Source organism: Phocoena sinus, chromosome 15 (assembly GCF_008692025.1).
Source record: "Phocoena sinus isolate mPhoSin1 chromosome 15, mPhoSin1.pri, whole genome shotgun sequence".
Lineage (NCBI taxonomy): Eukaryota > Metazoa > Chordata > Mammalia > Artiodactyla > Phocoenidae > Phocoena > Phocoena sinus.
In genome coordinates this window covers 32,695,124-32,718,627 of record NC_045777.1, presented here as the reverse complement: position 1 = coordinate 32,718,627, position 23,504 = coordinate 32,695,124, and the positions used below count along the sequence as shown (strand labels likewise).

At 50.1% G+C, this 23,504-nt stretch overlaps 1 protein-coding gene and 1 non-coding gene across 2 annotated transcripts; both read left to right on the top strand.

Moving 5' to 3' along the window:
- Positions 1 to 7,914: 7,914 nt before the first annotated feature.
- Positions 7,915 to 21,094, top strand: LRRN4 (leucine rich repeat neuronal 4). The gene is made up of 5 exons (XM_032603780.1): positions 7,915 to 8,049; positions 9,175 to 9,844; positions 11,700 to 11,904; positions 17,473 to 17,610; positions 19,118 to 21,094. Exons 2-5 carry the CDS (start codon positions 9,184 to 9,186, stop codon positions 20,361 to 20,363), a joined length of 2,250 nt encoding a protein of 749 aa, XP_032459671.1. The 5' UTR covers positions 7,915 to 8,049; positions 9,175 to 9,183; the 3' UTR covers positions 20,364 to 21,094.
- TRNAE-CUC lies at positions 15,343 to 15,414 on the top strand. The gene has a single exon. It is a non-coding gene; the product is annotated as a tRNA-Glu (tRNA).
- Positions 21,095 to 23,504: the final 2,410 nt, after the last annotated feature.

Here is a 23,504-nt window from a genome sequence, read left to right as displayed (position 1 = left end):
CCCGGTTCGGGAAGATCCCACATGCCACGGAGCGGCTGGGCCCGTGAGCCATGGCTGCTGAGCCTGCGGGTCCGGAGCCTGTGCTCCGCAACAGGAGAGGCCACAACAGTGAGAGGCCCACGTACCGCAAAAAAAAAAAAAAAAAAGAAATGAAAACTTGATATATGTTACAACTCAGTGGACCTTGAAAACATTATGCTTAGTGAAATAAGCCAGACATAGAAGGGTAAATATTATATGACTTCACTTATAGGAAGTATCTAGAATAGACAAATATAGAGACAGAAAGTAGAATAGAGGTTACCAGGAGTTGGAGATAGGGGGGAAGGAGGGGTTATTAATGGGTTCAGCATTTTTATTGCAGATGATAAAGTCTTTAAGGCAAAAATAATGGTAATAGTTACACAACATTGTGAATGTGTTTAATGTCACTGGCTTGAACACTTAATGAATGGTTAAAATGTTAAATATTATGTTATGTATATTTTACCACAATAAAAACAACAATAGTAGCATAGACATGTATTCTCTTAAGAGTTCTTGAGGTGAGAATTCTGAAATCAGATTCACTGGGCCAGAATCAAAGTGTCAGCTGGACCACGCTCCCTCCAGAGGGTTTAAGGGAGATTCCACATCCTTGCCTTTTCCAGCCTCTAAAGCTGCATTCCTCACTCCAGCAGTCGAGCCTCTTCCTTCAGTCTCCACTTTGCCTTCTTCTTCTCTGCAGTAAAATCTCCCTCTGCCTCCCTCTTCTAAAGATACTTGTGATTACATCCAGATAATCCACGATAATGTCCCCATCTCAAGATCATCAACTTAATCACACATGCAAAGTTCCTTTTGCTATATAAAGTAGCATCTACAGGTCCCAGGGATTAAGACATGGATATCTTCGGGGGCCATTATTTAGCCTACGATACCTCACTTTTAATCCATTGACAAATTCTGTGGATTCTACTTTCAAAACATATTTCAAATGTGTATACTTGTCTCATCTTTTATTGTCATCACTCTCAAGCCAATATCATCACCTCCCCCTTGGACACATTCAACAGCTCCCTAATATAACTCTCTAGCTTTGCTCTTGCCTACAACAGACATAGAAAAAGAGTGACCTTTTAACACATCAAGCAGGCCATGCACAACTTACTTGCAAGATAGCGTCCCTAAAAAAAAAAAAAAGATAGCATACCTGCCTCTGCCTCTGCTCCCCCACATTCCTCTAGACACAAAGATCTGCTTTCTGTGACTCAAACACAGCAGGCCCTTCCCTGCAGGCTCTTCGCTGATGTTCCCTGGGACATTATTCCCATGCTCTTGGCATGACAGCTCCATCCCCCACTTGTGTCTCAGTTCAAATGAAGCAACCTCTCTTGATGACCATCTTCTCTCCTCCCCAATTCCTTTACATCATATCAGCCTGCTTATTTCCTTTATAACTCTTACTGCAATCTGTAAGTCAGCTTGTGAATTATTCATGTGTTTGCATGTTGTCTGTATTCCCCGACAGAATGAAAGCTTCTGAAAGAAAAAATTAAATCTGCTCCAGCATTTAGAACACTGGTTAGTGCAGAGCAGAAGCTCAGTGTGTTGAATGAATTAATGAATGAATGAATGAATTAGTGAGTGAATGAATAAATGAATAAATGAACTTGACACCATAATCAAGACCTGTATCAACCCGAATAGACAAGGATATGCTGCAGTAACAAGCAACCTAAAACTACAAGGTTTATTTCTCACACTATGTATGCCTGTGTTCAGCCTCAGGGGAGTTCTGGTCTTCCTAGGGACCAGGCTGATGGAGCAGCCACCATCCCAAACAGTGCCAATTGCAAGAGGGGAAGAGAGACCCCTGAAGGGTCTCATACAGCAATTAAATGCATTGCCTGGAAGTGGCACACACCACTTCCTGTTACAAGTTATTGGCTGGAACAAAACATGGAAACATGGTCCCACTCAACCACAAAGGGCCAGGAGTACAGTCTCACCAAGTGGCCAGAGGGAAAGAACCTGAAATATGCAGCAAATAGCACAAATGACGACCACAGGGTCTTTTACAGAATGGCCCAAGAAACCTTCCCATTCTCTCTCCCTCCACCCCTCCTCCATGGCTCCTGCAATCTTTGAATAAAGCTGTTATAAACATTCTTTTGGTGGATATATGCACTCATTTCTCTTGAGAAGAAACCCAAGAGTGCAATTGCTGGGTCACTAGGTAGATGTATGCTTGGCATTCATGGATCGATACTGCCAGTTTTCCAAAGTAGTTGTACCCCCTGACACTCTCATCTGCAGAGTATAAGAGTTCTAGCTGCTCCACATCTTCCCCAAAACATGGCACTGTCAGTCTTTTTCATTTTGGCCATTCTGGTGGGTGCATATTAGCATCCTACTGTGGTTTAAATTTGCATTTCCATGGTGAGTATTGACATTGAGCACATGCTTGTATGCCTATTGGATGGCATGCATTCCTTCATCCCACAAAATGTTATCGAACGTCCACATTGCATGTGCATGTGGCTATAGCAATGGGAATAAATAACATTCAAGCTCCATGAAATTCCAAATCATTGCCCTTTTTGTGCAACTCAAACTGTTGATTTTGGAAGAATTTTATTCAACATATTAAAAATCTAAATAAATATACAAGCAAACCCTGACTGTTCTTCTATGTAAAATCCCAAATTAGGAAATATAACTGATCAGAAACATAAGGGGAGGACACAGTTAATAGACACTTATTCATTCAGCAAATATTTCTTAAGCACGTACTGTATGCAGGTACAGCCAGACCCTGGAAACAGCAGTGCATGGGCTAGACGCCCCCTGGGGTTAACAGAGCTCACAGTTCAGCCCTTTGTAACGCAACAATACACTCACACTGTGTGGGATTGTCTTCTGTCTTCTGCCCCTTCTAGACTGGGAAATGCTTGAGGACGGGGTCCCTCTTTTATATACTGAGAACCTGGGGCAGGTGCTGGCATGTTCTGAGGATACATGTGCTCAATTGCTAAGTCTGAACCAATTCATTTACTTAAAAATATGAGACAGATAGAAGTTTAAGGATACATTGTACCCAATAAAATACTAGCACTGTTAGGATGCGAATTTAAGGAATTTAAATTCCTTAAATTTAAGGAAATTTTCCAAAATTTAAGGAAATTCCCAATTTAAGGAAATTTTCACTTGTACGCTGCCTCTGGGCTGTGGTAAATTCGAGAATGTAGTTTATAAGAACAGCCTATATGGTATCTTATCCCACTCCCTACAGCCACATGCAGAATAAAGTGGCATATTCTGACTTTTCAGTTTTAATATTTTCCCTACAGATTTTAACAAGACCCCAAATGGTATATATATATTTTTATTTCTAAGCATCCTACAAATCCTCATGCTAAAATTTTACTGCCACTGAGTGACGCCTCAATAGAAAAATAAGTGAGTCTCAACCCGTTACTATTTCATTCCCTCAAGGTCATTCCCTCACAGGCAGATTGGCCACACCAGTGGAGCCCACTCAGATGTCTTGGGCCCCACCTCTGCTCTTCATACCATTCCATGAGAGCTGCTGCCCGGAGACTTGACAACCTGGTACCATCTCCTCCCACAATCACCCTCCCAATTCCTCCAGCTTATCTCTGGTGTCAGAGAAGAATGAGCCTTCAAGTTTGTACATTCCAGTTCCAGCACTTGGGGGAAGAACCCTCAGCACAGTTATCTGGCATCTGGACAGCAGAGCAGGGGAGCTGGCTGCCCAGTCACCTGTCATCTAGGCCAGGCCCCTCACCCCACTCAGGCTGCCAGAACTGTGAACAGAGCCAGACAGGACCCCCTTGGAAAGCACAAATTCTGGGTCTCTGGGGCAACCTGTATTAGGGGTATTTATTTCTGTGGTTCTGGGGGTGGCATCAGGACAGCAGGTGTCAGAACCCCTAGAAACTCTGCCCAGTCACCTGATGAGTCAGATGTGTTTAGTCATGGGAAACTATGGGGAAAGACCCACAATGCTAATGCCAGGTCAGGTGAGACCCGGCTGACTGTGCAAATGAGCCCAGAGCCCAGAACAGAACAGTGAGAATTAGGTCACCCTTCCTTCTCACTGGACTATTCGGACACAACTATGTGACCCCAGACAAGCCAATTTCCCTCAGTGGCGCTCAGTTCTCTCCCTCTAAAATGGACAAGGAGGGGTGGAATCAGACAAGTTCTAAAGTCACGTCTAAGGCTAAGGACCCATGACTCTGATTTTGATCTAAATCCAGAAAAGAACTGTGGCCAGGTGTCTAATTACTGGCTCATTGTTTTTCTCCTGCAGGCTATGGGTTTACTAACACTCTAACCTTGTGATCTTCTTCCAAGAGGTCTTCCCCCCAAAGATCCATGGGAGTACTGGGGAAATAGATTGGAGACTTCTTTGTGACTCAGTTCTCTCCTTCCATTCCTACCTCCACCTGCACCCGCCATGCCCATTTCAACCCTTACCTGAGCCCTTCTCAAAGCTGGGATGCTGGCAGACCTCGGATGCAAATCTCAGGCACTTGCATTTAATGTTTGCTGTTTTGTGTCCTGCCCTATCCACTCCTGGGCACCTCGGAGGACATTCTAACTCACCATGTACTCTTTTCCCATCCATTTGTTGAATGTTTCTCCCAGGTGCCAGACTCTACTCTGAGCACCTGGGATGCCTAGAAGAACAATGTGGCCCGTTCTCAGGAAGCTGAGTCTTAAATTAGGGAGGAGCCGCATCAGTCCAAGTGACAGCAGTTAACCCCAGGTCACCTGGGAGAGAACACCAAGTGAGGACCTGCCTGAGCGAAACCTTGAAGGTGCTACAGCAGATGCCGCCAGTGCCCACCCACCCCCTAGCCCTCCTTAGAGTCCTCAGGGCAAACCAGCTGTGCCAGGCAGTTAGAGCCACAGGAAGAAGCCTTGAGCCAGCAAGCAGCAGAGACTAGCGGGTAAATACCCCACCACCTGGCCACGTGATGAAATAATCCCAAGGCCCCTGGCCACAGCCTCCCAGAGGATCCCAGGGGGACTGAGTGACCTGCTCATTAACACACCTGCAGTGCCTGCCCTTCCCGGGCTCCCTTCCTTACTCCCTCTCCATGTTTCTTAGGATGGTCTCTGGAATAAACTACATGGATTCATGTCTTTACATCAGGGCTGACTTTTGAGGGAAGCCACAGTAGGTCTGGAAGAGTGAGCTGGATTGGAGAGTAAGGTGTTCGGGGGGAGGGCACCCAGACAGAGGAGCTGCTTGGGAACAGCGCTGGAGGGCGGGACGAGGCATGGCATTCGGTATGGGGCAGCATGTGGCGGACACACTTGACCCCAGGACTCTGTTGTGGGACCTTAGCACCCTTGTCCAAAGGGGACAAACACTTCAGTCATCTTTTCCAGATGTGGCTGGAAGAGGAGAAGCGGCTGGAGAAGACAGCCAGGGCTTTCCTGAGAGGTGCCCAGTGGCCCTGCCCAGCCATCTGCCTCAGTCCTGGGTCCACAGGGAACCAGGAAGTCGGCTCTGTTTCTTTGGAGAATGAGCTGCTCAGCTATGAAAGGAAATATCCCAACTGTCCTGGCTTCCTGAGTGATTTGGATCTATCTAAATATTTGGAAGAGTTTCTTTTGTGATTACAGGGATATTACAGCGTCAAATGCTGAGGCCTGTGGAAGGCAATAGAAAGCAGTGGGTAAGCCAGACAGACTAACTGGTAGTGTGCTCCAGAGCCTAGTCAGCCTCTGGGGGCCTCGGTTTCCTTACCTGTAGCATGGGAAAAATCGTACCTGGTGAGCATTCAATAAGATAATGCAAATGGCATTAGGCTCTGAGTATAGTAAGTGCTCGGTTTTAAAAGGTGGGAGGATGCTGGTGACAAGCAGAGTGCACCCCTGGGGCAAGGCCCACCTGCCACCTGGGTGAGATCACAAAGCAAACACCGCCATGCAGGATCTGCCACCAGACTCCCCGGCTCTAAGGCCCAGGGCAGCCCCCCGAGAGGGTGTCTGCTTGGGTTGGGTATGACCAGAGCAACAGAGCAGTCCAAGGGCCGAGCTCAGACGTCGGGTCCGCCTGTCCAGGCCAGGCCCTTGCTGACACTGGTGAGCTAGCCAGCAAGCAGCAGGGACAAGAAGCTAGCTCAGAGGGCCTGGGGCTCTGGCAATGACACTGGCCAGGTGATGACGTCAGCCAGGGCCTGTCCAGACCTCTTACCCCTCTAGTGTACAGAGGAGCACACTGACATCGCTTCTGGGGTCCTCTTTATAGGCCTCCATGTTTTCTTGTTTTTGGCCATGCCATGAGGCACACAGTATCTTAGTTCCCCAACCAGGGATGGAACCCCTGCCCCCTGCATTGGGAGCTCCGAGTCCTAACCACTGGACCGCCAGGGAAGTCCCTTTGTAGGCCTCCATGGAGAGCCACTTCCTCCTCAGTCTCAGTTCAAATGGGTATGTTTCAGTGGGTTCGGCTCCCTCTCATCTGGCACCCCTGCCTGAACACCCCAAACCTCTGCTGGCCTCAGGCTGTCAGTCACCTCCAGGGCAGTCCCAGCTGTTACACTCTGAGAGAAGCTGAGGCTTCAGTTGACCTGCTGGGGGCTCTTCTGCCCATGAACCAAGTGAAGGCAGAGGTAAGGGACTTACCTGAGGCCGCCCACTGACCCCCCACATTGGTCCTCTCACCTTCCCACCTTTCCCTGACTCCTGCATCCCTCTTGATCTCCCTGTTGTTTATGGCACAGTGTTTCTACCTCTGTGGCCTGCGCCTCAGGCTCCCTGGTAGCAAATACACTGCCCCAAACAGGGCTGCACAGAACAGACCTCTCCCCACCCCCATGTGGGGCTGATGAAGGTATACTTCTGAGCAGCAAGGCCCGGGGCTAGCAATTAGGCTGAAAGGATATTTTTGAGGCTTTGGGTGGAGAAGGCCTCAAAAGAGATCCCCAGGGATTTGCAACTAACCAATTAAACATGCCAATTCCCAGAGGTCCTGGAGTTCCTCAGCTCTGCTCAGATAAGAACTGACAAGAGGAAGGATGAAGTTTTGGTCTCAGAGGTCTGTGTACACAATGCTGGGGATGATTAACCCCTGGCCTGGGGTGGGAGCTAGGGTGTGCAGATCAAAGGCTCTCAGATGAATGAACAGTCTTGGAATTCTGGGGGAGAAAGGCACTGATTGCTCTAAACAAATGTGCTCTAAGCAAAGCACATTTAGCATCCCCACGGTTTCAGGGAGACCTGGGGCTTTTGGTAACCAGGATTGATCACCCCAGCCACGGGGCAGGAATGATCTTTCTGCATTTCTGCCCTCTTTATTGATTCCCACCCCTTACGAGAGACAAACATCCACGCTGTCACTGAACTGAGTCCCAGAGAAACCAAACCCATCCTTCTTGGGGCTCCTGGATCCGGTCCATGCCTGCCCCTGCTCTCACGTTCCTCTGAGGACCCCCCACTCCTGCCGCTTTTTCCTTCCTATAGACTGGGGTACCTTCCACTTTTGGGGAAGGGGGCTTCCTCCTCATACTAGCTCACCATTCAGCCTCCAACCATCCCAGGAAATGGGAACCACCTGGCAGGAGGATCAGATTCCTGGGAAGTGATGGGGCTGACTCTGCCCCACTGCCCCCATTATCCCTCAGTGCTCACCTTGTCCCAGAAGAGCGGACTCCCTCCATCTCTCAGGCCTGGGAAAGGCAGCTGGCTGGCTGGCTTTCTGGCTGGAGAAAGGCCAGGTGAAGATGGGGGAGGGTTGGGGGGAGGTGCCATGCCCGGAAAGAGGCAGGGGCAGGCCCAGGAGACAGGCAGTGAGAGTTATTGGCTCAAGACCACAATATCTCGGTAGGGAAGGAGGGGCTGCAGGGGCTGGGGTATCTGAGGATCCCTGGGTGGGTGGGGCCAGGGCCAGGGGCATCTGGGAAACAGACCTCCTTCTGAAATTCAAAGTTGAGCTGCTAAGCTACTGGCTCCTGGAATCTGTAAGACAAAACTGAAGACTGTAGACCGGCATCCAAGGCTGCCACACTCTGAAAGGACAGCTTCCAGGTAAGTATGACACACTGCTGGACACATGGACTCCTAGCCTCAGTTTCCAGGATCTTTTTCACTGCCTTGACCCCCCAGCTAGCAAGAGGGAGGCCCTTTCCCTGGAGCCAGGGTGGTTGCTCAGGGACTTAGCAGTCAGCAGAGAGAGCTGGAGCAGGAATGCACACCTGCAAAAATGAAGGGATGTCAAGCAGTGACCTCAAGGTCAGGACCTAGTTGGAAGTAGCTCTGACACATCCACAGCAGCCCGTGGCTGCCTGATCTATCCCTACCTGATCTCCCAGCTGCCCTGTGCAATCCTGGGTACTCCAGAAACTCCACTTCTAGCAGCCCTCAGTCATCCCTTCTGGGCAGGGCTGACCTCAAGAACCCTAGCTTTGTTGGGACCAACATGGGATGAGGAAATACTTGACTCCAGGTTCCCAAGCCCCACAGTGGTCTGTGGGCTCCCTTCTTCCCTGAAGGCAACACTGAGTGTCCTCCCAAGAAAGAGATCCCAGAATTTAAAGTGTGACTTGCAAACTAGTTTACAGGCAAACTGGACTCACCTGTGGCTCCGCAGTTCTAAGGGGGAAAATTGGGGCAACTGAGTGTCGTTGGAACTAATAAGGTCTTCCTTAAGTCCCATGTTTATAATACCCCAGCAAAGCTCCCTCCCGACTGAGGCCATCCACTGGCGTGTTACTAATATACGTTTATGCAGCAGCGTCTGCACACCTGGGGAGAATTTGCAAAGAGAAAGGCCATGTTCCCTTCCCCCCAGAAACTCATGGGATGGGGACAAGCAAAGGGAGAGGGTAACTGGAAAGTTCGGGGACAGATAAGGGAGGCCTTCCTCAAGAGGTCACCTGTGGGTGGAAATCCTCGAGTGAATGAGAGGGAAAGGCAGAGCTAGAGGAAGGAAGGGCAGGAGGTGCCGCGGGGTACATGCGGGAGATGATGGGGCAAAGCAGGCAGGGACCAAGTCACCGCACATCTGGTGACGCGGGGAAACAGCTCTCGCCCTTCAGGGAACATCCAGGCTCTTCCTGGGGAAGAGGCGGCGGGGGGTGGGGGCGGCGCATTTGCCCCTTCGTTCGGCGTTTCCAATGCATTTAATGGGTTGGTCCGCTCTTCTGTCTCCAGGTAAGCGCCATGTGGTGGGATCTGCTGGTGCTGCTGCTGCTGCCGTGGACGGCACCGCGACCGAGCCGGGCGGGGCCTCTCCAGAAGGCCCCAGTTTTCCAGCTCACTCACCAGGGCCCCTGGGGGAGCGGGGCCGGCAACGCCACGGTCTCGCCCTGCGAAGGGCTCCCCGCCGCGGGAGTCACGACCCTGACCCTCGCGAACCGCAGCCTGGAGCGCCTGCCAGGCTGCCTGCCGCGCGCGCTGCACAGTCTCGACGGCAGCCACAACCTGCTGCGCGCCCTGAGCGCGCCCGAGCTCGGTCACCTGCCGCGGCTGCAGGTGCTGACGCTGCGCCACAACCGCATCGCCGCGCTGCGCTGGGGCCCCGGCGCGCCCGCGGGACTGCACACGCTCGACCTCAGCTACAACCTGCTGGAAGCCCTGCCGCCGTGCTCCGGGCCCGTGCTGCCCGGCCTCCGAACGCTGGCGCTGGGCGGGAACCCGCTGCGGGCGCTGCAGACCGGAGCCTTCGCCTGCTTCCCCGCGCTGCGCCTGCTCAACCTGTCCTGCACCACGCTGGGCCGCGGCGACCACGCTGGCATCGCCGACGCTGCCTTCGCGGGGGCTGGTGGCGCGCCCCTGGCTGCGCTCGAGGTCCTGGATCTCAGCGGCACGTTCCTCCGGCGCGGTGAGTGCGGGCGCCGGGTGTCGAGCCCGAGGGGCTGGCGATCTGGGGAGAAAGGGCTGTGAACTTCCTCGAGGGGCGCTGCCCCTGGCGCCTGCTCACAAGACTACTCAAAAAGACCCGCCCCGAGCCGAGGGCACCCGTTCGAAGCGCCGCACCAGGCTTCACTCCTTGAGTTCCAAGAGGTGGGGACTATTATCTCCGTTCTGCATGTGAGGGAACCAGGGCACAGAGAAAGAGGAATGGCTGGCCCGCAGCCTCCCAGGTCATTAGCGGTGCCTCCACATAAGAACCCAAGCGTTCTGGGTCCAGAGCCCACACTTTTAGCCTCTCTGTTCTGCTCCCCAGCAGAGCTGGTCAATGCTTGTAGAATGGGGAGTGGATGCAGCGCTTTGGGGCTGATGAATGGAAGAACTTGGTACCAAACATTTAGTTAACGTGAAGCACCTGATGCTCAGAGGATGCATTCATTGATTTCTATTCAGTTGGCTAAAACTCTTTCTGTGAATGTTGAATCCTTCAATAAGACACAGGAGGGAGGTGAGAATACCTGTTTTCCTGTACTTGGCATGTTCTGACTCTGATTCACAAGGTTGGTGTTATTTTTAAAAAAACACTTCTCATCTACACAGTAAGTCCCCTACATACGAAGTTCTGTTCCTAGAACATGCTCCTAAGTCCAATTTGTTGGTAAGCCCAACAAAGTCAGTCTAGGTACCCAACTAACACAATCGGCTATATAGTAGTGTACTGTAATAGGTTTATAATACTTTTCACACAAATAATACATAAAAAACCAACAAACACAAAATATAAAGAAAACATTTTTAATCTTACAGTACACTACCTTGAAAAGTACAGTAGTCCAGTACAACAGCTGGCACACAGGGGCTGGCACCGAGTGAACAGGCAAGAAGAGGTACTGACTGGAGGTGGGAGAGGAGGTGGGAGATGGTAGAGCTGGAGAATCGTCAGCAATAGGAGATGGAGGGTGAGCTGCGATTTCACTCACGCCTGACATTGATGGCACAGGTTCTGGTTCCTTGCTGGATTCAATTCTATCTACCCTCTTAAAACAAAAATCCAGTGATATCTGGGTATTAGCTCTTTTTTTCTTATCATAGATGACACGGTAGCACTGGATTGCATTCTGAATGGCTGCTGCAACCTTCATGTACTGTTCTACATTCCAGTCCTGTGCCTCAAAAACTAACTAACAGCGCCTCCTCAAATAGAACTAACTTACATGATTGGACATGCCAATGCATGTTCGCATCTTTGAAAGTTCACAACTTGAACGTTCGTATGTAGGGGACTTACTGTAATCACCTGTTCCACCACCGACAAGAGAACAAAGAACAGGAAACAGAGGAAGGGGCACGTTCTCCATTTACTAGGAGAGCCACGAAATGAGGTTTCTGGGCCTCCTCCTACCTCACTCCTCCTCTCCTTCCTTACATTCCTCGAAGATTTCCCTTGCTCCTAGTAGCCATCAGAGTAAAGGCTGGGGTACTTCTGTGAGGGGTTTAACAAGAGGGTGGGGCAACAGTGGACTAGGAGACAGTGTCCTGGGGTCAAGCCCCACCCTGTACCTTCCCCACTGTGTGGCCTTTCGCCAGGCATTGTCCTCTGGGGCCTCAGCCACCTGGGGCTGGAAAAGGAATAACTGGTCATCTCCGAGGGCCCTTCCAGCTGAAATGGCTCATGCTTCTGAGATTCCCAAAGCTGCCCACTGTACCCATGCTCTGCAATGACCTTCACCACTCACCTAGTCACTCTCATTGTTTCCTTAATCCCGTGCCGGCCTCCTGGGTTTATGCCTTCCCAGGTAGTGGGCAGTTTCCCCTCTGTGTTTCAGTTCAGTCAGGATGGATCAGAGACCTGCCGAAGCTCACGTCCCTCTACCTAAGGAAGATGCCCAGGCTGAACAGCCTGGAGGGGGACATTTTCAAGGTGACCCCTGACCTGCAGCAGCTGGATTGTCAAGATTCGCCAGCACTTACCTCTGTCCATACATACATCTTTCAAGACACGCCTCTCCTACAGGTCCTTCATTTCCAGAAGTAAGTGTTCCTGAAGCACGTGACTGATTTTTCCCATTACACTAAGTTGAATAGGCATAACAATTTTATAGGATAAACCAGACCTTACTTTTCCTTCCACTGCTCCTTCAAGGCCTCGCTGGGGTCTTGTTCCTCCGCATCCTTCGGGTGATATGGTGGGCACATCCTAGAGAGTCCATCCAGCCTAAAAATCAAGCAAATCAGTCCTGTCCAGAGTAATGTTAAAACTTCAAACTCTCATGCATGTTAAGTTTCCTTTAAGCCCAGGATGAGAAACTTGCAGTGGGAAGAGGAGTTGAGGGCATCAGGGTCTTCTCTATTTCTCCAACCACCTGCTTCCCCATGTGTTTATGCAAGTCAGCAGCCCCTTCCAGGGCTTGAGCAGGTCCTAATTGCATTGGGACCTGGGGATGGTGCCGTCTGGCCCAGTGGATGTCCCAAGTGTCTATATCCACCCTCCTTCCCAAGAGCAACTACTGTTCTGACTTCTAGCAGGAAGGGCAACGTCCCTTTGAAGATGATCCCAGGCCACCTTCTTTCCTGTGGGCCCACAACTGGGCCCTGGGAAGCAAGCACTGTTGCCCTGCCATCACTCTCAATGTAGCCACTTCTCTTTTTTCTCTGCTAGCTCCAGAGTACTCACTTTGGGGCTTATCACAAGGGAAAAGGACATAGAACAAGCAGAGCACTTAGCTCAGTGCCTGGCACACTGTGTGTGCTCTATAACATTAGTTAAGATCATCATAGTGGTTGTGATGAAGGTGATATAATGATGGTGATGGTGGTAATGGTAACTCTGATGATGGTGAACTGGTGATAGGATGGTAATGGTGATGATGATGGTGGCAGTGGTGATGATGTGGATGAGAGTGATATCATCTCTGGCTCAGACTCCTCTTTTGAGCTTCAGACTGATGCAGCATTATTTAAGGTTATCAGATACGGAACCAAACTGCCTGGGCTCAATCCTGACTCCACCCACCACTTACTAGCTATGTGAGTTGGGGCAAGTTACCTAATGCTTCTGTGGCTCAGTTTCCTCATCTGTGAAATGGGGATAATGATCAAATCCTCCCCCACTGCATTGTTGTGAGAGGAAATGTTTTGATATGTGCCTATAACAGCACCTGGCACAGAACAGGAGGTTTGTATTATTACTACAGGGCATCTCCATTGGATGTCTCATAGGTCTTTCAGGATCTAGCACACAACTAGATACATGAGCCTGGAAATCATGGAAGGCCTGGGCTGGAGATCCCTAACTGAGCACCTTCAGCACAGAGATGGTGGAGGAGGCATCAGGTGATGACGATGGATGCTGATGGGGAGAGTGGTGAAGGCACCAGTAACAATGATGCTGTTGAGGGCGATGGTGGTGTTGATGATAACAGCATGGCCCTTGCTTTCAGGGAGTGCACAGTTCTGTAGGCAGCGGACATCTGCCAATTGTCATGATATGCTGGGATCAGTAACAGAGGCACACACCATGTACCGTGCTATAAGGCAAGTGGGGTTAACGATCAGCTCCAGCAGACTGGAAGAACATAATTGATCCATATCTTCAAGGGTGAGTCCAAACTCACCAGGTGGAAAAAGGCAACCTAGACCCCAAGAAAAGCAGGCATACCTGGGTCAAAAGTGGTGGCTGCTTCCTCTCCCTACGCTTCTCAGTTCGCTGCAATCTGACCACCCACTTCAGCTTCATGATTGAATGGGACCAGTGGCATTTCAGCTGCTACATCCAGTGGACACTTCTCTATCCATTGAGCCCCTTGTTGAGTCTTTCCCCCTCTTGACATGCTCTTTGTCCTCAGGATGTTGCCCTGGTGCTTCTCCATCCTTTCTGGATAGGCCTTCTTAAGGTTATTGGCTATTTCCACTTCTTACAACTTTTTGGCATGTCATTTCTCACCCTACATGCTTCCTCTAGCATTGTCCCCACCCTCTTGTCTGATGCCGTAGGATTTGGCAAAATGTGGGGTGTTGGTGACATTCATTGTCAGTGGAGCCAGATGGGAGTGGGTTGAAGAGTCAGTGCAGGTGTAGATGAATCTTAAGGTTGGCTCCCCAGTTACCAGGTCCAGTCTGGTCTCCATTCCCAATAGCTCCTGTGCCAGCCCTTCCTACCTGCCCTGCAGGGCAGCTTGATATCAAGTTCTCATCATTCCCTACCCCAATAACCGAGAGCCTTCTAATCGGTGACTCCACCTTCAGAGGCCCACATGTTAGTGCAGGAAGTCTCAAACGTTTCTGTGCCATGGACTCCTGTGGCATTCTGTGAAGCCTATGGGCCTTTCGCAGAAGAATGTTCTGATATACATAAAGTAGGGTATGTACGCAGGATTCCAAAGAAACCAATTATAGTTAACAAAATATTTTTAAATGTGTGTTTTAGGAATATATGTGTGTGGGGTGTGCTTCTTTATTTAACACCATAAATAACAAAATCCAGCAGCAGGTCCAATAACTTCCATAATTTTGATGATTATAAATGACAGAAAACTACTGAAAAGTGATATGGAAATATCTGTGATTTGTTGGTGATTCACCTGTGATTTGCTGCCGATTCACCTGTGATTTGCTGCCTTCTTTTGCCACTGTAGCAAATGGTAAATTTCAGTTAGAGGTTTGTTAAAGTAAAGAAGTAATATTCTCCATCCAAGTTCACAGACCCTGTCTCCAAGGACTTCAGGTTAAGAACCCTTGTAACCCAGTCACCATATTCAGCCAAGAGATCTGTCTAAATTGTAATCTGATTGAGTCTTAAGCCAAATGAAAACCTTTCCATGCTTTCCGTGGCTGGAGGGAAAGGTTTAACTCTCTGGCTGGCTCAGCCCAGGCCCCCACTGTACCCCCCTGTGCTCCAGCTGGGGGAGGAGCCACTCCCAGAAGGCTGGGAGCTCTCAAGCCTCTGAAGCTCATTAAATGCCCTCTCCCCTACTGGACCCTCTTCCCTTCTCAGCCCACTTTGCTTCTGGCTCTCCTTAGCTCACCCACAGCCTCCCCTGGGAGGCTATCTGTGATAGATGCTGGGGGACGTGTGCATGCCCTGGCACAGCCAGCACCCTCTGAAGAGGGGGTGGCACCCTCCTGGCTGCTCTGCCAACCCAGCATGCCCAACGCCATCCACAGTCCTCTCCGACAACACTACATGCAGGAGGGAGACGCCTTTGGCAATATTGCAGCAAAAGAAGAGAAAAGGGATTGTTTAGAGGGCGAGGGGAAACTTCTTTCACACTAGGGCTCTGTCAGTTCAGATGCAGAGAACACCTAGGTGCCATCATGCGTCAGGACATGATGCAGGCTCTCCCTCAGCATGTGGATGGCAAATGCAGCTTGTCTTTATCATATGCAGGTTGCACTGGATGGCAGAAAGGGCTGTCAGATAAGGAAAAGACTCCTTTTCCTTATTTATAAAATGAGTGAAATATTGGGAATTCCCTGGTGGTCCAGTGGTTAGGAGTTGGCGCTCTCACTGCCAGGGCCCAGGTTCAATTCCTGGTCAGGGAGCTAAGATCCCGCAAGTGCAGCCAAAAAAAAAAAAGAGTGAAGTATTATCTACCTCATGATCAATGAGATAATGTTACCTGAGCCACTAAGCAATGTTACTTCCCCCAAAATGTGGTAATCCTTTTCCTTTCCCCTTCAGGCAAAAAGAAAAATATTTCCTTTGAAAGATGAAGTGCTAAGTAAACTCCCATCCTAAGATTTCTACTCTATCTGTGAATTCTGCTAAAAGCAAGCATTTGCATATATATACACATATATGTGGGCACAGCTTAAGTTTCAATATAAATGGCACACACATATATTCAGTGCTCCACAGGGGACAACTGTCAGGTGCCCACTGGCTAGGAGTGTTAGAGCAGATCTGGGTGGTAGGTCCTCCCTTGCCCAGAACATCTGCATCTCCCCCAGAGCAGGAGGAGAAGGTGGATGTTTCCCAGGCAGATGGAGAAAAGCCAGCCTTTGATCAGAAGAGGCCTGTAGATAGAGTGTAACTCCTGTTGCTCATGATGCTCAGATTATAACTGAGAACATGTACAAGAGGCCAGGAGACTCCAGGAGTTGAGACAGTTGAGGCCAAACGCTCAGTGAGGCTCGGGGCAGAAAACGCAGAAAACCAGGAGAGGACCTGCCATTGCTAGGTGTGGTACATTGTTTGCAAAAATGGCCCTGGTAATTCCTCCCATCCCTGTAGACACACCCCTTAGCAATGTACTTTACAGCTCCTCCCATCAGGAAGTAGAGTCTGTTCTCCACCCCTTGAAGCTGGGCGTGGCCATGTGACTTCTTTAGGCCAGAGGGACATTAGCAAATGTTATATAAGCAGAGACAAAAGCAGATGAGCAAGTTGGGGCTCGCCCTCTCTTGCTGGTGGGGACTGGTCCACCACCATGTGCACAAGCCTGAGCTAGCCTCCTGGGTGATGAGAGACACATGGAGAGTGGTCCCGGCAAACCCAGCTGAGGCTCCATATATGGGAGGCCATCCTAGATCTTTCAGGCCCAGCTGAGCTGGCCCAGACCATAAAAATCACTGAGTCAACCCAGAGAATCATGAAAAAGAATAAATATTTATTATTTTAAGGTAAGTTAGCAAGCGCTAACTGATACACTTCAGTGAGCCATCTTCCAAAGGACTGGTGTTGAGTGCCATCAGATGCAGTTCAACTGCAATAGTATACGTTCAAGAGTGTTCTCACTGGGCTTCCCTGGTGGGGCAGTGGGTGAGAGTCCGCCTGCCGATGCAGGGGACATGGGTTCGTGCCTGGGAAGATCCCACATGCCGCGGAGCGGCTGGGCCCGTGAGCCAGGGCCGCTGAGCCTGCGCGTCTGGAGCCTGTGCTCCGCAACAGGAGAGGCCACAACAGTGAAAGGCCCTCGTACCACAAAAAAAAAAAAAAGTGCTCTCACTAATTAAGAACTTCTGCCATTTCTTGTGACTGGTCTATGATAACAATATCTTACTTTTTTAAAAAAACATTTTATTTTATTACTTATTTATTTTGGCTGTGTTGGGTCTTTGTTGCTGTGGGCGGGCTTTCTCTAGTTGTGGCCGGCAGGGCTGCTCTTCCTTGCAGTGTGTGGGCTTCTCATTGTGGTGGTTTCTCTTGTTGTGGAGCACGGGCTCTAGAGCACAGGCTCAGTAGTTGTGGTGCACGGGCTTAGTTACTCTGCAGCATGTGGGATCTCCCTGGACCAGGGCTCGAACCCGTGTCCCCTGCATTGGCAGGCAGATTCTTAACCACTGTGCCACCAGGGAAATCCAACAATATCTTACTTGTATAGAGATTTATATTTATAAACACTTTTATCATCACAGACTCTTTTTGATATAACCAGCAGGGAGGATTGTCTCCATTTGTTATGAGGGGTGATACTGACTGGGTTAGGTTTTGTATCCCTACAGATGAAAAAAAAAAATCCAAGGTTATTAAGAGTTTGCTCAAAGCAATATCATCTAGCACCTAACAGAATGGATTTCCCATAACACCACCGTGGCTCTCTGGGTATAGTTTTGACCTGATTGTAAAAGACTGACTTAATAGATTTTTGTGCATTTCAGCTGCAACTTGAGTTCCTTCTCTCCTTGGAACCTGCATTCCTCCCAGGTCCTGTCCATCAACCTCTTTGGTAATCCCCTCACTTGCAGCTGTGAGTTGTCCTGGCTCCTCATGGATGCAAAGAGGATTGTCCTAAGCAGGTAACACATTTACAAAGCAGATGACTCAGGGGTGAGGGCCTGCCCTCCGGAGCTGAAGTTCTCACAGCTCATATGTTGCTCATATAACCATGCTGGACAGGTTGGCAGTGCTGGGTGGGGCGGCCATTCCCCGTGTAGTCACACTCAAGAACCCAAGACAAAGAGGCTCTACTTCCCTTCCAGTCAGCCAGAGGGGCAGAGAGCGTGGAGGACACCCGACTCAGGAGGTTTTAATGGGCCAGGCCAGGAGGTGGAGCTCACTACCGTCACTCACATCCCATTGGCCAGATGTCACTTAGCAGGTCACGCCTACTACAAGGGAGGCTGGGAAATGTAGTCTAGCTGTGTGCCCGCTAGGAAAAGAAAGGCGAAGTAAAGAGCTAGCTTGTCTCTGCTAAAGCAGAGTTATCATTGCTTATTTTACAAACGAGCGAATTGGGGCCCAAGGAAGAGAGGTACTTGCTTAGATTCACGTAGCCGCTGGGTGGAGGAGGCAGGATCTATACTGTCTTCCAAAACTGTGCTCTTAACCACTGGGCCCCACTGAGTCCCCAAAACGGGGCCTGGCCTCTAAGTCCAGGGCCAGTGGGCTTATAGAGCTCTCTCGTGAGACAGGAGAAAAAGAATTCCTATGGAGACTTCCCACTGGCTGCTGGCTGGAAGAGTTGTTTTGCAGTGGGGAGCCATGCCCAGGCTGGCCACCAGGAGAGGATGGGGGCTAGGGACACCTCTGATCTTGAGCACACTCAAACCACCTCCACCAGCTAATCTGTTCTCCTTGCAGCTCACTTTGAGAGCCCTGTCCTGTGCGGTTCTTTTCTCACCTCTCACACAAGCCTGGATATCAAGTGGGGCTCAGTCTGCCCCCCTGACCCCTTCATGTTGCCTCTGGCACCCAGGCCCTTTGCAGTGACGGGTCTTGCTCTGGTATGAATGAAAAGGTTGAGTACTTACTACTGTTGATTTTGGCTGTTACTTAACCTCTGTGTTTCCACCTCCTCATCTGTAAAATGGGGATAATAGTGCCTACCTCATGAGGTAGTGCAGACTAGATTGGTTTATACAGTGAAGTGTTAGCAATAGTCCCTAGCATGCAGCAAGCACTCAAAAAATGTTAGCTAGTATGAGTATTCTTACTAGTACTCACCACTAGGAAGCAGACAGGTGAGAATAAAATGGCAGACCACACTTAGAGCATCTGGACTGCCCTTCACCGGGCTCACCCTGGGTTTTGGCTCTGCGTTTACTAGCCACGCTATCTTGGGCAGTTAGTCCCTCTTTCTGAGTTCCCCTTTTCTTCTCTGCACAATGGGAGTGATGAGGGGAGCCTCCTACACAGGTTGCCCTGAAGGTCACTGGCGTGACCCACGTTGCATGTGTACCACATGGTACCTTTCAGATGTGTCACAAGGCTTAGGAGAGGGATTATCTGCACTGAGGACTCAAAGCCCAGCACAGAAGTAGCCCTGATGCCAAATACCTTCTAACCAATTGGCCTCCCCTCTAGGGCAGCAGACACTGTGTGCACACCAGCTGCAGGATCCAGTGGCACCTTCTCAGCCCCTCTTTTGCTGTCCCAGCTGCCAAGTGTGTGCCATTCGGACCAAAACACCACCTTCCTTGATTCCAACCCACCCTCCTCAGTCTTCTCTACCCACACACCATCTACACAGGGTCCCTCCACCCTGCGGAGAACAGTCCCCTCTATCCAATCTGCGGGAGGCCGACAGAATGTCACCAAGGTGCCCTCCCTCCCTGTGGATTCCCCCACACGAGCAGCGGGGCCACGGCACAGCCTTGCCGAGGACGGGGCCGTTCCCTCCATTACTGTCTCTCCAGCAGGTTCCAGCAACTCTGGCAACCCACCTAGGGCTGCGAGCACAGCCGGGACAGAGCACCAAGAAGAACATGCTGCTCGGCTTGTCCTGGAACCTACTGTCTCAGCTGCCTCCACCCCATGGGCCAGCAAACACCCTGATCTCTCCCCTACCTCCCGGAACCCAGGGAGCACGCCTCAGCCCGCCCGGGGGACACGGGCTACCCCGCGGGCTCCCCACCCGCCTCCTTCCGAGGGCGGGATTCCGGTCCTGCTGCTGGAAGACTCCAGTGAGGAGGAGGAAGAGAGCGGGAAGGAGGAGGTGGGGGCGCCGGCCCGGGATGAGCCCTGCGATTACCACCCCTGCAGGCACCTCCAGACGCCATGCGCAGAGCTGCAGCGGCGCTGGCGGTGCCGGTGCCCCGGCCTCAGCGGGGAAGACACCCTCCCGGACCCCCCCAAGCTGCAGGCGGTGGCCGAGACCACTGACACGTCGGCGCTAGTGCGCTGGTGCGCCCCCAACTCGGTGGTGCGCGCCTACCAGATTCGCTACGCGCCCGAGGGCCGGCCAGGGAACCAGTCGGTGGTAGGGGACGTCTGCGCCACCGCGCGCCAGCACGCCCTGCACGGACTGTCGCCGGCCACCGCCTATCGCGTGTGCGTCCTGGCGGCCAACGGCGCGGGCCTGAGCCGGCGCGGGGCGTGCGCCGCCTTCAGCACCGGGCGCAGCCCAGCGCTCCTCGTGGCCGGGCTGGGTGCCGCGGGCGGCCTGCTGCTAGTCAGCACCGCGATGCTGGCCGCCGGCCTTTGCCGCCGGGGCCGGACGCCACGCTCTCCGAACCGCCGCACGCAGCTGCTGGCCTACCGCAACCCCGCCTTCGACACCGAACCCGCGCCGCCAACCCCGGCCTCGCTCCCGCGGGCGCGCGATCGCTGAGCACCCGCCGCGTGCGCGAGGAGAAGGCGGTACCCGGTCCCAAACGGCCGGTCGGCCCCGAGCGTCTCTCCCTCGGGCGAGGCCCGCACTCCTCAGGCACACGTGGCACTCCCCGCGCTGAGTTCCTCATTCCCGGGAACCTCTCTGCCTTCCCTTCCTGCTGCTTCTCTCTGTTCCCAGAAACGTGATGGTTCATGCTGCCGGGCATCCCTGTGTGTGGTTTTATTGGGGTTTTTCAGCAGTCAGTGCCCCTCAACGTCCGGTAGAATAATTAGAATTGTGCGTGGAAGTAGGAAAAGAGAAAACAAATGGCGCAATGCGGCCGCTTTTCTCATATTGGAAGCGACATCCTCAGGTCATTTCAGAGAAGTTCCCTCATGGTCAAGCTCTGGCTAAGGGTCCTGTTATTAAAGGGAACGACTCCAGTGGATTCTCAACCTGAGAACCGGTTATGTTCTCTGAGGCTTTGCGGGTTCATTAGTTCATTTCAGGGTACAGGAGCAGGTGTGCTTCTAGCTTTAAACTGCAGTCTTTAGGGAACATCTGTGAAACACGGGGAAGGCTGGCCTTTCAAACTCGGTTTTTGCTGCATTTCACCTATGTGAACTCCTTTTTTAAGGAAGCATAATAATTAATAAGCTCACTTTCAGGAAACTTTTTTTTTTTTTTTCCGGTACGCAGGCCTCTCACTGTTGTGGCCTCTCCAGTTGCGGAGCACCGGCTCCGGACGCGCAGGCTCAGCGGCCATGGCTCAGGGGCCTAGCCGTTCCGCGGCATGTGGGATCTTCCAGGGCACGAACCCGCGTCCCCTGCATCGGCAGGCGGACTCTCAACCACTGCGCCACCAGGGAAGCCCCAGGAAACTTTTTTTCTTTAAAAAGAGAGAAGAAATAAAAGGAAAACCTCAAGGCTCTGGCAAGAGGCCAAAGCATTTCTCTGCTCAAATTGCATCAAACAAACCTTTTTTGTATGATTCGTATCTGACTGTGGGCTATGTCTCACTACACCTTTTTTTTTACTTCTATACAAACTTAGGGGGGAAAGTGACTTTATTAAATTAAAATGGGGGTCATATACCTAGATTTTAATTTTCTACGTTAGCATTTATGTAAGTTTCCTGTGGCCACCGTAACAGGTTACCACAAACTGGGTGGCTTAAAACAACAGAAGTTAATTCTCCTACTGGTCAGGTCAGAAATCCGCAGTCAAGGTATTAGCAGGGTTGGTTCCTTCTGGAGACTGAGGGAGAACTATTCCACGCCGGCCCCCCTCCCCCCACTGCCCCCACCCCTCCGCCCGTGTCTGGTGGAAGCCAGCAATCCTTGGGTTCCTGGGTTTACAGGTGCATCCATGCCTCCTTGTCTTGTGACAGTCTCTGTCTCATGTGTCTAAACACCTCCCCCCTTTTTCCATTCTTTTCTCCAGGCTTATTGAGATATAATTGACATATAACATTGTTTAAGGTATACAATGCAATGATTTGATACTCCTATATATCGAGAAATAATTAAAATAAGGCTAGTGAACATGTCTGTCACTTCATATAGTTATCTTGTGTGTGTATATGAGTGTATGTGTGGTGAGAACTTTTAAGATCTTAGCTACTTTCTAATAGTACGGTATTGTTAACTGTAGTTATCATGAACTTGTAACTGGAAGTTTGTACCATTTGACCACCTTCACCCATTCCCCACCCCACCTCCCACCCTTAGGGACCACCAATCAACTCTGAGTTGCTTTTTTTAGATTTCACATATGAGATCCTACTGAATTTGTCTTTCTCTTTTTTCCATTAGTATAATGCCCTCAAGGTCCATCCATGTTGTTCCAAATTGCAAGATCTCTTTCTTTTTTATAGTTGAATAATATTCCATTGTATATTTATTTTTTCTTTATCCATTCATCCAGTGACACTTAGGTTGTTTCCATGTCTTGATTACTGTAAATAATGCTACAATGAACATGGAGGTGAAAATATCTCTTCAAGATAATGATCTTATTTCCTTTGGATATGTACCCAGAAGTCAAATTTCCCTCTTCATATAAGGACACTAGGCAGTGGCTTAAGGCTCACCCAAATCCAGTATGACCATCCTAACTTGATTACATCTGCAAAAACCCTATATCCAAATAAGGTCACATTCACAGGTATTGGGGTTAGAACTTGAACAATATCTTTGAGGCACAATTCAACCCACAACAGCATTTTACTTCTATTCCAAGAAAAAAAATCAAGTTTGATTCCCATGTATCTTTTGTTTCCATGACATGCTGCAGCACAAAAACCATGCTGCAGCACAAAAACCATGCTGCAGAAACTAAGCATATCCAAGTTTGACCTGAATAACTGAACTGTATTTCTAGGTGAAGTTTTGAAAAGGCTTCCCAAAATTCTGAGGTGGATCCCTAGTTTCATCAAATATGTAACCAAGAGAAATAAGACTGATTTAAAAGATACCTACCAGCTCCAAATTTAAAATTGCAAGGCAGAAGTCCTAAATGTGACTAACATAAGAGCCCTCAGGAATGTAATTAAATTATCCCAATGCCTTTTTTAGTTTAATATCAAGATTGAGGGACCTTCCCTGGTGGTCCAGTGGTTAAGACTCCACACTCCCAATGCAGGGGGCCCAGGTTTGATCCCTGGTCGGCGAACTATGATCCCACATACCGCAACTAAGCACGCATGCCGCAACTTCTGAGCCCATACGCTCTAGTTGCCTGAGTACTGCAACTAGAGAAGCCTGCGAGCCGCATCCAGAGAGCCTGTGCACCGCAAGGAAGACCGAAAACAGACTTAATTAATTAATTTAAACAATATTCCTTAAAAAAAAAAAGATTGAGTCTGTTATGTGGAGGCATCAAAATGAATTTGTCTTGCTTGGAGTCTGTATGCATGAATATACACTCAAACATACCTAATACAATTTCAATGTTTTATAGACCAGCAGAATTTATGTCTTATAGCAATTCAGTATCCAAAAACATACAGGTTGACATGGAAAAAGTCTATTAACCAGAACCAGATTAAGACTTTGATACTAAAGAGACTAGGGACCCAACCCGTAAGTCACTCCAAATAGTATCAACACTAGACCATAAATAAGCATAACAAGACACAAAATTCTAATTTTTCCCCTA

Coding starts and splice junctions, on each gene's coding strand:
- LRRN4 (XM_032603780.1), top strand. CDS start 9,184: ATGTGGTGGGATCTGCTGGTGCTGCTGCTGCTGCCGTGGACGGCACCG. Junction 11,905..17,472: donor CAGGTCCTTCATTTCCAGAA/GTAAGTGTTCCT, acceptor TGTGCATTTCAG/CTGCAACTTGAGTTCCTTCT. Junction 17,611..19,117: donor AAGAGGATTGTCCTAAGCAG/GTAACACATTTA, acceptor CCTCCCCTCTAG/GGCAGCAGACACTGTGTGCA.